Source organism: Emydura macquarii, unplaced genomic scaffold (genome assembly GCF_026122565.2).
Source record: "Emydura macquarii macquarii isolate MOO-44397 ecotype Brisbane River unplaced genomic scaffold, CSIRO-AGI_Emac_v2 contig_2308, whole genome shotgun sequence".
In the NCBI taxonomy this organism is placed as follows: domain Eukaryota; kingdom Metazoa; phylum Chordata; order Testudines; family Chelidae; genus Emydura; species Emydura macquarii.
Window position 1 is genome coordinate 2,366,849 of NW_027132445.1, and position 13,860 is coordinate 2,380,708.

General features: G+C 40.0%; 1 protein-coding gene across 3 annotated transcripts in view; it reads right to left on the reverse strand.

Moving 5' to 3' along the window:
• Nucleotides 1–13,860, reverse strand: part of PACRG (parkin coregulated) — a 420,318-nt gene that overhangs the window by 142,771 nt on the left and 263,687 nt on the right. For all 3 annotated transcript variants that reach the window (XM_067560803.1, XM_067560801.1, XM_067560802.1), the window contains one exon: nt 2,300–2,471. In XM_067560803.1, coding sequence (XP_067416904.1) covers nt 2,300–2,471 — 172 coding nt within the window. The remainder of the gene's footprint in view (nt 1–2,299; nt 2,472–13,860) is intronic.

The window sequence follows — 13,860 nt, forward strand, 5'->3', positions numbered from 1 at the left end:
GCTGACATTATTCTTGACATTAAGGTTGGTATTAATGAAGGAAAAAGCGCTTCTTAGTAAAATATATGTGGACTCCACAAATTTTAAAACTGATAAAAGGAATAAAAATAAATGAAAAGTAATGACTGTACACTGAAATAAAATTGAAAACAAAATAAACTAGGGTGTTCTTGAACATTTTTGACTCGCCAAAATTATGACACTGTTTAAAAGGCTCTCTCTCAGTCCCACCATATATATTTATATGTTGATATCTCTCTATAAGGCTGAAAATTGTGTAGTATATTAAGCTACTGTGTAGTCACTTTAAAAATACAGTGGGTTCACACAGTCCTCACAGGACTCTGTTAAGACCTGACTATGAAGAGTCCTTCCTGCACATGCTTTCACAGCTTCAAGAAGCTTGACATTTTATTATAAACACATACCCTGAATGTTGCCTATATTCAAATATACCTTGATAACTGACAATACAATTTTAAATAATTTATGATAAAAATGAATAAAATAACCAAACTCCTCACTTACTAGGGTCTCTCCTCAAATAGAGGAACTAAAAGATGATTGGAGGGTTTTCATAATTCCTTCAGAAGCCTGACTCCCCTTGCCCTTAGTCCCGACAGGGCAGTGTCACTTTTAAAACGATTGCTACAGTATCATACTCCTGTTGACATTTTGAAATTATATCCCCTCAAACAAAATCTATTGGTACATTAAAGTACAGCTAGAGGCATTTTTAATTAACCTTTTTTTAAAGAAAAATATTAAAGAGAATAAATATTAGGTCCCAAATAAATATTAGGTCCCAAATAAACGGTCTCCTCTTTTTCTTGTTCCCAAAGTTCTGCTTGACTTTTTTCTTTCTGCAATATTCCAGGATTGAATCTACTCCACAGTGGCTCTGTGTTCACCATGATGATCCCTCCCTTTCTCCCTTCTGATGCTGAATGAATCTTCCCCAGACAATATGCCAGATGACAATTTCATGTTCCTGCCTTGAACAATCAAGGTATCACTAAGATTGGAGACAAAAGAGAAGCTTCCACTTCCACTCTAAGGCCCTGTCTTCACAGAGATTCCTGAGTGCTCCCATGTAGACAAGTCCTATGAAAACTAGGCAACACAGATGATACTGGCAAGAGGATTGACATACAGGTGATATGGATTCTATTCCCACTTTCTGTGGGAAATTGAGCAAATTCCTTAACCACTATCACTTATTTTCCCCATCTATAAAATGGGGATGCTGTAACTCAGCAGTTGTGATTTTCTCCTTTTCATGTTACACATTTATTCAAACATACATTTGATTAACTAAAGGGCCTAGTTATTGCTCAACATTTCTATATGGGAGAACTCTGGTTCAGGTAGCCATCCTCTTGTACAGAGGCAACCACCTTTGAGTGGGAAGGACTGTTATGTTGTTTGTTGGCAACAATCACTCTGATCAATTAAGGAAAAGGTGCTGAAGGAATTTTAAGGGAATCCTACCCAATACTTATTGGTTGGAAGGCTGAATACAATAAAAATCTTTGCAGAAGTCAAAATGCATGCTGGAAGGTAAAGAATGATGCAGAGGAATGGTCTGCTCAGGCTACCGGGCTGAAGAAACAGGAAAGGGCAAATTAAATAAACGTATACTTAGAAGATGTGGTGTTTGCAGTGAAATGAGTTTCAACAGCATTCTATGTGAATCTACACAACTTGCTAACTTTTATACTGCATTTCAATAAAGATCTGTTTTTGAAACTGTAAATACTTCCATAAGGAATGTTTTGTAAAATAACAAAAATTTAAAATTAGGCATCCTTGAGTTAAGCAGTAGCCCAAACTTAGACATATTGACAAGGAATGTGATGGGAATGGAGAGAAAAAGGAAGAATGGTATATATAAAGTAGAAGAGGAGGTCTAGCTAAAACAACTGTAAAATAAAGAAAATAATTCTCAGCTTTTTTCTGCTATATTTTCATGTCTTTTGAAAGAAATTATTTTATATAATGGAGGTTATATTTAATAAATATAACAAAATAATGTAAAAACTTCATTTCACTTTTCTAAATACCAAGATCCACACTGTAATAAGAAAAATACATGCCAGACAGCACATTTCTCTGGGATAGTTATATGTATTGGGTGACTAAAGGCACAAGTCTTCTGGCCCCCTACCTCACAATTTACTCAGGTTTCCAATCATCTCCTAGAAATGCACATTGTCATGTTTTATTGGTTAATTAGCTACTTGTCAAAAAGTTACACTATATAAATTCATTGTTGGGGTTTTTCCACATTCTCACTTACTTTTTATTGGGATAATGAGCTGAGGAATGACAGGAAGAATCTTGTTTCCCCCATGTTCCAGCATGTCATGGATTCCTTGCCGAGCAAAAAACTCATAGGGAAATGTCATTTCACAAAGCCCATCAAAAAATAGAGGCAGATAGTGATGATAGTCCAGTTTCTCAATCTCCACCTGAGAATGCACACAGAAGAAAACAAACAAACAAAAAACTAATGAGGGTGACTGATATACTTCATCTTCATGCCACATTCACAAAAGGTTTTAATAAGCAATAATAAACTCAGTGTGTCAGAGTAGGATATCACTATGTCTCAAGTATGGTGTTTGGCATGATGCTGAAATTCTTAAGTCCTTAACCACTAGATCTAAAGTGCAGACCTAAAAAGAACCTGCTCCTGAATTTTTTTTGTTTTGAGTTGCAACAGTACCAATCTTTTGTCAGTCTTTTCTAGACCCATATAAAAATGCATGTGTCTAAAACCAGTATGTCAGTATTCTAGTAAAGTTAGGACAAGATTGCAATACCCTTGCTCATGCTAAATAGGACCTTACAGTAAGTATAGTTCCACCGATTCCAGTGGGGTTAGTCATAGAATAAGGTACTACTTATTGTGGGTAAGAATGGCAAATCAGGCCTTTATACATTAACTTCAGATGCAAAATGGACCGTATAAAAAGAAGAATCTGTTTGACCAACAAAAAAATCATAAATTTTACAGAAATGCAATATATGTATGGTTTACAACTCCTCAGAACATTGTCCTCATTTAATTTAGTAAATGATTAAGAGCAGTAACATAGTTGAAGAGAAAATATTGAGGAATCCTACACATTTCTGTTGTCATTTGAATGCACTGAAAGTTTGAGAGTATCCTGATGGAGCAATACATTGGGTCTCTTTTTTGAGAGAAGTGGTGTCCTCTAAAATAATCAGACTTTTCTGCCTTTTATTTTTGTCACCCCTCAGAGGCCTGGTGATACAGACTTTCTCTAGCCAAAGGCAACCAGAGGCTACTTCCCCAGGTCCGTTAATCCCATTCTGAGCATAGATGAGAGAGCTGCTTCATCACTGATGCACTTGCTCTCCCCAGAGACTTAGCATATTGCCTTCAAAGTGTTCCTGGGTTCTATTGGCTCATGATGCAACAGACTGAGCTTGGGGCTATGTGTTATTTTTCCATATTAAATGGTTGCCATTTCTCTGATAACAGCTTCCAAAGCTGATCTCAGGAATGGAATTTCTATTTTGACAGAGTTTTTAAACAGGATATTTATCTATAGTTGTTTGTAGCTCTGTTGTAGCAGCATTGGTCCCGGGATATGAGAGAGACAAGGTAGGTGAGGTATTATCTTTTATTGGTGGAAGGTACAAGTCTGAGCTACACAGAGCTCAGGCACTGATTTCTTCTCCTGAAAAAGAGTTCTGTGTACCTTGAAAGCTTGTATCTCCCACCATCAAAAATTGGTCCAATAAATTGGTCCTCCCCAATCTTGTCACTATTTATCTACAGGACATACATATAACTACCTCTGAAAATCTGTACTAAAATAGAAACAGAAAACATTTAAATTAAAAAATGATGGACGCTGGCTTTTGTTTCTTGAGGACTTCCAAACTGCTACTAACAGTGCTTGTGAGCTGGCAAAAGTAACATGCTCACCCAGTCCCTGACAACAAAAACCAATAGGAACAGCAAATACAGGCTTTAGGTGAAAGATCGAACTCAGCAGTCAAATTAGCCACTGCAGAAGGAACTCTTGGGATATGTGGTAAAGAAATAGCTGTGTGATCAGAAAGCCTTTGAGGTTCAGAGATGGTAGGTATTGAGAAATGACCAACAAGAAGCAGAATAATCCTGTCATCTGTCTTCTAGGGGACAAGGAATATCCACCTTGACCTTCTTCCTAGACAGCTTTAATTTTGTGTTTTCTGAACAGGATGTATTAGCTGGTAATTTTTAATTTTGCATATGTTTTCATTTATTATTAAAAAAATGTATGATAGCCACTTGAGTCAGTGCTATTGACTCCTGCCATATGACGGAATAAAACATTTTGTAACCCTGATACATGTCATATAAAGAGGGCCAGGACTAGCCTCTCAGCAGCACTTCTGTAGGTATTACATCTACATATTCCAGTTACTTTGGAAAGATACTTCAGTCTTGAGCGGAGTATGGCTTCTGGGTTTAATAAAAATACAGCATATGACTTTTGATAAGGATTACAAAACCTCTTCAAAATCATGAATTACAGGACACACACACACACACACACACACACACACACACATATAAAGGAGAGATTATTTGACTGAGATCTTCACTCACAGTTGGTTCTAAACATCTCAGTACTTAATTTAGCACCACTTTGAAAGGAGCTTTGAATTCTGTCTGACTTCTTGATGCATCAGCTGCCAAGCATACAGCCAATATTTCTTGATTTTGCAGACTTGAATGTCCTCCCACGATATGGAAGCCAGAAATATTTTTGCCTTAAATTCTGTGGTGTGAAATCTTTTGCCTTTGTGTTTATTATTTAGCTTTGAAAAGTGGCTATTATGCATATGTACTGAGAAAAATGCAAATTTTTTGTTTATGCTCACAAAATCCTCTTTTTTACTTCCACCCACCCACAAAAATATTCTGAGTTAAGGCTGCAATTCTTGGCTGAACATACTCCAAACTGCCAAGCCACTTGGTGGCTACTGTATAAATTGCAAGATATGAATAGAAATAGATTCCATTGACAGCCTTACCTCTGGATTATTTCGAGTTTAGGTCAGGCCTTTAATGGTATTTTAATATATTCCAATAAAAAGTGACCACAGTTTATAAGCATCTGTATTATAAACTTGCAAATGCTTCATGAAAGATAGATCATACTTAGATTATTTTACAAATTTAAGCTTTAAGAGAAAAATTCCAAATGAGAAGCAAACAATGTAACTAGTTAAAAAGCAGCTCCTTGGCTCTTCTATCCATTAAATAAGGAAAACAAGGCAATTGGACAGAACTCAAGGGACAGAGGTTTGATAATGAAGACCTGAATAGATATATAAATCATAAGCCTTCTTCAATCCATCATACTTAAATCTGATACACTATACAGCAAACCTGTCATTTAGAAACTACTGTTTAAGGTACACAAACAAGTAAGGTTTAAATTCCCACACAGTTTCATAAAATCAGTCTTAACTGGTTACTTAATGTAATATGTTTTTGGATAACAATTGCCCACAAGTTGGATCTGGTTTCCTGGAGATATCATACTCAATGGTGAAGTAATTTTAGTTGTGAGTGGATGTGTTATATTTTACATGCAGTTCAATGAATGCCTTCATCCAAGTACTGTAAGCATTGGGGATGTTGTTCTGAAATGGACATTTTTGTAAGGAAGGGAATAACACCTTTTAAACTCTATTTTTTATTCAGCAACTGCCAGAGCTGACAAAGTTCTAAAACCCTACCAAAACCCCCCAACAATTAATATTAACAATGAGACTATGCAATGCATGATAAAAATGAACAAGCTTTAGCAGAGAAATCTAAAAGTCCCTAATCTGATTACAAGTGTACAGAGAAATAATGTGCATTCCACAACTGAACAGGTGGGTTTATTATACCCCTGGTTCTAGGTCATTTGACCAGATGGATACATGTCTGCATCCCTAAAGTTAAGCGCTCTGAAAGGGAGCTGTCGGGGATCCTACAGTTCAGATCTGTAGAATTATACACTGTACCTTCCTATGGTCATACCTGTATACCAATACTAACTATATCATTCATCTTATTACATCATTTATGGTAAAATGTAGGCAAAACAAGTATAATGATGCTTTTTTCAGTTATTTCCCTCCTTTTTTTAACTGTACTTTTGCCTCCAGCTCCCTCAACGATTCCCCTAAATGGTAGTGATAGTGTGTGAGCATGAGAGAGAGAGAGAGATATGTGGGCAAACAGAAGATGAGGGTCACTGTCAATAAAGGTCTATAATGAACATACTTTATGGTAGATGGAGTATCTGAAAGATTTAGCACCTCTCAGCTGTTGGCTCAGAACTTGGTGGGAGATTCTGTAAGGCCTTGTCATTTACCCAATTACAAAACCTAAAAGAAATCTTATACACTATATATTAAACCACTGTCTAGGATGTTATCTGAGTTTATTAAAAATATGCCCTTTTTAATTAAAAAACCTTGCTGATTTTCACCAAACAGTTAAAAGGAAGACTGATGAAATAATTAAGGGATTATGAGTCTCTGCCACTGGTACAAACTTGTTAATAATACCATTACAAAAAGTCTGTGGGGCTTCCAGACCTTTGGGGATCACTGACCTGAAAATCCTTCCTTATGTTCATGCTCCCAAGGCAGAATTCCCAAATTTTACATATAAAAAAGGGCATAACTGCTCTTTGTTACTCTGAATTATCCCCTGTTGTAACTTGCTCCTTCTTCCCCATTGTTTAGACTTGCACAAAGCAAGGCTCATGATAGTGAGAAGGACAGAGTATATCAACAGCTGTCCAATCTTTTGCTCATTTCATTTTTTTGTTTTTGTTTTTAACACAATTGAGGCAGTGCAGATAATTGCAGAAGATATAAAACATCTGATCCAAATATGGCTTAGATAATAGGAACAGGCAGCATGCTATAGCATCTGGAAAATCTCTTACAGTTTGACAACTACCCAAAGTACTTAAGGGTAGTTTAGAACCTCTTTGCTTAAAATAGTTAATCTCTCAGCTTTTTATTAGTTAAAGAAGGAAACACCTTCAATCCCCAGACAAGAAAAAAACAGAAAATACAGAAATACTTTGACTTATATTTTCACTTTGATTTCTAAATGAATGGTCTCCCATTTAAATGTAATCTTATTCTGAACAATGCTGTTTGGATAGTGCAAACAGATATAAAAGTCAAATAATATCTTGCTACTAAGATTTGTGTTAATTCAGATGTCCTTCTTACATTGACTTAATTTGGCAAATACTAAATTTTCCATTTCCTCCAGGATTAAATCTCACTCCTTAGTAATTATAATGAGTGTTTGTTGTTGTTATTGTTTTAATTGAAAGTGTGAATTTTGGTGTTTGTGAATAGTATCTGAACTTTTTGAAAAGTCAAAAATGGGGACATTTTTAAAAACACCATAACTTTCAAGCTCCTTTGCTGATTTTTTCGAAACTTCCCAGAAGAAAATTCTTGCTGTAGAAAAGATGGAACATATGAATTTTCAGAGGCATTCGTTTCTTAATGGGAATAGATTTGAGCTTCTAACAGGAGGCTAAGTTAACCAACTATGGAATGGCTACTGCTGAGCCACTATATCTTTCCAATATAGGGCAAGTGCAATTTCAGACGTAGTAGCTTTGCATGTCATTTTTATTATTCACATCTCCACTCTGCCTGCTACATTCAGTAGCTTTAGTCCTCTTCAGTTTCCCAGCCAGAAATATTCTCCTACATTTCAATCTCCACTCACTTTTTAACACAATGTATAAATTCAGTGCATAAATCCACTCACTACTGAGTTTTATTTTGAATTATCTCTAGTATCCTATTTAATGTACCGCTCCCTTCGTCCCCCCCTCCCCCCCCCAAAAAAAAAAGCCCAAAGAAAAAGGAAGTGGACACACCTACATCTTATAATAAAATATCTACTGTAAAGCGCAACAGAAGACAAAAGGCTATAAGCACTAAAGGAAACAAAGGAAAGAGGGAGAAGTTATTTAGGTACTCCTACAGCAATCCTTGCAACAGAAGCAATGATGAATTTAGGATCTTTTCAACACACTGCAGAGGCACTAACATTCTGTAAAAGCAAATAGCTGCCTTTCATAACTAAATAAAATGGAGTATCATAACTCTGTCCATCGTGTGTTACTGTCATGGCAGAAGTAGCTCTGATATACCCTCCAAGTATTAATTCATCAAAAATATAACAATAAAAAAGTACTAAGGCAATCATTTTAATCTAATTTCTAACTATGGTGTTACCGGCAAAACAGATAATGTGAGAGCTGAATGACCTGACCTTTGCAGATAGCTTTTCCTTACAGAATTAAACTAGATGATTTCCCCCCAATCTGTTGATATTACAAAAAATAAAGTGGTTGGGAGATGATAGGGAGAGAAAATGTTTTACTGTATTTTATACAATAGGACACAACCTAATTTAGTTTTGTGTAGTATTTTCCATGCTCATGATCTCCCAATGCACATTTCAAAAAAAGGTGGAACTCAGTGATATTTAATCCTAAACACACCCAGAAGGAGTACATGACAATGATCTGCACTGAAAAAATGAACAATGTTTAGTTCCTCTTCTCATTCCCCCCCTTAGTAACAGGTGCCCTGTCATTTCCCCAGCTACTGCTCCCACTCACAGAAGAGGCTACATCCACATCTTCCCTGCAAAATGAGGCAACACAATTCCTTACCAACACAAGCTGATTGTTCCTGCTTGCCTTACCTTGCTGCTGCCTCATATATACCCCAGCTGAGACTACTGCCAAATCCATGCTGGTTTCATCTCAAACTCCATCTTCCAGTGCAACCCACTGACTTTTTTCTGTTTTTTGGCCTGAGGCATATCAATAGACTATTCTAGTGAGTGTTTTAAAAAAAAAAAATCAGATTGCATTACAATCAATTTGCACAAGGTAATATCCAAAACAGAAAAGAAACCGTTACTTACTGTAACTGTGGGTCTTCGAGATGTGATGCAGATGTATATTCCATTTAGGTTGGAGAATTTTTTCTAGCAGTACCCATACGAGGCAGTGCTCACCCCTCATGGCCATAACCCCTCCCCTGGCTATATGAGGCAATGCCAGTTTGACCCCACTCAATTTCTTCGCACCACATTCCCAGGGAATAGACTCCCATGAAGAGGGGATTGAGGGTGGGTTGTGGAATACACATCTGGATCACATATCAAAGAACTAGAGTAAGAGTAAGTAACCATTTCTTCTTCAAGTAATAACAGCCACATAGTCTACTTTGGTGACTCACAAGAAGTACTTGCAGGAGGTGGGGCTCGGAGTCCATCTAAACAAGGATTGCAGGACCTCCTTTCCAAATTTTGCAACAGCGCTTGGATGATGCAGTAATGGCATAATGGTTTGTCAACACATGTATCGACGACCACATGGCAGTCCTGCAAACGTCCAATATTGAGACATCACTCAGGAATGCTATTGACATGGCTTGTTCTCTCATGGAATGAGCTCACACCTGCTGAGGAGACATAGTTGAAGCTATTTCCTATGCAGCCTTGATACAGGATGTTATCCTCCTACAGGTCATTTGTGAAGAGACCACTTGCCATTCACACAATTTGCATATGACACAAACAGATGAGGCAAACCACAAAACAGTTTAGTCCTGTCCAGGTAGAAGGCTAGACATCTGTAATCTAATGTATGGTGATGCTGAGGGTGGGCCTGGCTTTCCCTGTCAGCCATCAAGGATTTGGCATACACCAGGCAAAGGACAGTGGACTGCTTGGGATGAATTGTTCCAGAAAGACTGTTTACTCCCCGGAAGGGGGCCAAGTCACAAAGAGGAGGCTGTAGTTCCTGGAGTGAGAGGGATCTGCGAGGTGAGAAAGTACAATGAGTAGGGACACCGCCAGAGGAGGGCAACACCTAGCAGAGCTAATTCCCAGGATGACCAGGAGGAGGCACTATGAACAGTGGTGCAATGAGGATGTTCTTGGTTCAATCTGATTTCAGCTTGAAGATAACCTGTGGAATGATCAGGATCAGAAGAAAAGTGTATGGGAGAGCCAAATGCCAATTGAGATGAGCATTCATCAGGCAGTGCTGAGGTACCCCTGAGAGCAGAACAGATGGCATTTCCAATTGTCTCTTGTAGCAAACAGGATGATCATCAGGATATCTTAAGTTGCAAAGATGACTTGCAGAACACTTGTTTTCAGAACCACTTGTCACTCAGGGAAAAATTCCTGCTAAGATAGGCCATAAGATGTTTCTGAACGCTGGACAAATGAACAGCTATGGGAGCGATCTTCTCCTTGATACAGAACTGCTACAGCCTGATTGCCTTTTGGCAGAACACCCTGATGTGTGCTCCCCTTGTCTGTTCACTTAATACATTGTGGTGGTACAGTCGGTAAGTATGCAGTCCAATAGGTTTTGACAGGCATTGCAGATGGCCCAATGTCCCAGTGCATTATTATGCAATGAAGCTTCTTACTCTGAGTACAGACTCTGAACTTTCAGTGATCCCTGATGTGTTCCCTAACCTGTCATAGAATCATAGGTTAGAAGGGACCACAAGGGTCATCTAGTCTAACCCTCTGCCAAGATGCAGGATTTGTTGTGTCTAAACCATCCAAGACAGATAGCTATTCAGGGAAGCATCAGTGACAACCGTCCTGGTTGGTAAGGGCTGGACAAAGGGAAAGCCCTGACAAACATTCCCCTGAACCATCCTCCCACTCCAAGGAGTCCAGGACCAGTGGAGGGAGGTAGACCAATCTGTCCAAGGGGTGGTGAGTTGGACGGCAAACTGTCCTGCACCACATTTGAAGAGGGTGAAGACACAACTTTGCAAACTGGATCACTTGCGTGCTAGTGGACATGTGGTCCTAGAGCCTAAGGCATGTCTGAATTGTCATGGAAGGTTGAGCCTGCAGACCGAGGCTGAGTTAGTGAATCATCTGAAAATGGTCAGTCAGCAAAAACTCTCAAACTCAGAGAGTATTAGGGCCCCAATGAACTTGATTTTCTGAGTGAAAACACAATGTTGATTTCCTCGGATTTAAGATGAGACCTGACAATTTAGTAAGTGCAATGTAATGTGTACATGACAAAGAACTTCTTCTCTGGACCAGTCCTTTACTAGCCCGTCATCCAGATACAGGAAGATATAGATTCCCTTCTTTCTGGAGGTACACTGTCACCACAACCATACATCTGGTAAAAACATTGGGGGACAAAAGAGAGGTCGAAAAGAAGCACTGTGTACTGAAAATGGAGATTCACCATGACGAACTGGAGGAATTTTCTGTGGCTCAACAAAATCGACACATGAAAATAAGCATCCTGCGTGTCAAGAGCAGCAAACCGCTAATAATGATGTCTTGGCCACCAAGCAGACTTCAGTGAGGTATGACCAAAATTCCTCCCTGGAGGCTTCAGGCAGCTGGTCCATAAGTTTGGACATAGCTATCCAATTCACAAAGTCATATATGGACAATGCCTCCTGGTTCACAATCCGCATTTGCAGGGGAGAGGAGGTACAGATCTTTCTTCCATTAAATCCATTCTCTTCAAGTCCTTGTCCTTAGGAGTGGACTTAAATCTGCCCTGACGAGCTCTATCGTTCACCATGGTTACGACTAGGGAAATTGGGGCTTGTGGAAGTAAAAGCCCTCAAATTTCTGCACTGGTACAAAATAGCATTTCTCCAAACATTTTGCAGTGGGTGGCAATGAAGCCTGTGTGCTCCAAAGAACTTTTGCAAGGGCAGACAACTGCAGGATGTCCAACAACTTAGGAGTATTCTCTTGCAGGAACTCTGCCTGAATGCCCAGGAAAGCAGTCACGTGCTATAAAAGGTACTGGTAGGCCATGAAGTCCTAAGGCATTGAAGGAGAGGAAAAGCCAAGCATCACTGAACTATCCAGGGAAGAAGAGGAAGCAGTTAACTGTACCAGGGCCAGATCCCAGTCCTGGATTGGCAGACCTGGTCAGGACAATGCTGGAGGCTCCACAAGGGAAAGGCTCAATGGTACCTGAACCTGTGGTGGGTTGATGGCCCCAGCCACTGACATGCCCAGTGATCTCACCTTGGAATGAGATGAGGAATGTGATCTCTGCAACTAAAGAACGTCCCACAGATTTCATGGAGGCCACTGGGCATAAGGATAAGGCATTGGTGGCCAGTAGGCACCAGGCCAGGGTCCCTTGTCCTGACCATGAGACGAATGCCAATCCTGGTACCCATGATGCTCCATAAATGGTTCCCAATGTGGGCCAGGAGATGGAGAGGAGGAGAATCCCAACCTCGACATTGAGGAGTCACAGGATACCAGTGGAACCAGCCTTCAGGGTGTGAGCAACTGAACCGACTCATCTGTCACCCCAAACAAGGGAGGGACTGGCGTCATCAGTGGAAATAGTACTGGTGGTACCAAGTATATCTCAGTCGTTTCTGGTACCAGGAGCAGCAGCAGCCTGGAACTCAACGGTGGTACCAATACAGCTGACACTGTCTAAGTGAAGGGCAGGGAGTGTCCCCACTGTAACACCGGTGGTGCAAAATGCAGCAGTGTCAACGAGTTTCCCGGTGTTTAGGAGGTCCCTTTTTCCAAGTCTGGCACATGCCCCACTTCTACGATTTGCAGCAGGGAAACATTGGGATGCAGTGCCAATGGAACTAAAGGTTCAGTATCCCATCCAGACAGCTGGTCTGTAAATGATGTAGCCCTGGTGAAGTCCTGGACCAAGGGAGAGGTCAGGATGGAAAAGCAGAGGAAGTCCGTTGCTACATAGTATGCCGCTAGCGTGGACACAGCTCATGCCAGTATCCCTCTTGTTGGTACCAGACTCAATGGACTCCCTGAGGCCAGAAATGGAGTAGATGATGTGGGGTCTGACCTCCCTACGCAGTACAGGGAGCAGTTGGAAGGACCTGCTCCATCCCGTATGCTGGCAGTAAAACCATGCCAGTCCATACTCCTCTTGGAGGAGGCAGAAAAGCCTCTCTGAGACCTGGAATGGTCTTGATTGATCTTATGCAACCTTTTCCTCAGTGCACTTGATGGGGAGAGGCTCCTCCATCTCTTCAACGAGGTGCCAGCTCCAGATCACAAAACAATAGTGCTCTCTAAACCCAAGTTCAGGGCGACCTCTGATTTGATGTAGGTCTCGGAGCTGAAGCAAGCCGCATGGCCTGATGGAGCAGGTGTTGTTTTAGGCAAAGGTCCCTAGCTACCTGAGTTCACTTTGTGAATCACTTGTAAATCCAACACTGCACTTTGATGTGGGCCTCGTCGAAACACAGCTAGTACGCACCCCCACGTGATGGATGATGTTTGAACCGTGATGAGGTCATCACCAGGAAAATACTTAACTAAATCTAAATCTAAAAAACACTAATACCAAGAGTACTAACCAACTATACAAAACTAGAGCAAGTCACTGAAAGAGAGAGACTGTGAGGTTAAGAACCACACAGAGCTCTAACTCCAGCTACAGGCAGTAAGAAGGAACTAGGAGGAGCAGGGGTTGAGGCAACACTGCCTCATATAGCCAAGGGAAGGACTATGGCCATGAGGTATGAGTGCTGCCTCTTACGGGTACTGCTACGCAAACTCTGGCTCAGGTGTGCTGGGTATGCACACACCTAGCTGGAATACACTGTTGCATCTACTTGAAGAAGAACTAACCAAAATAAACCTTCCAGTAAAGATAGCAGTGTTATCAATAATCTGTCATACAAATCATGAGCATATAGCATTTTGCATGTTGTGGATCTCCATTTGCATCATTAGGGAATTATATTTTTATGCTGTTAATTCCCAGT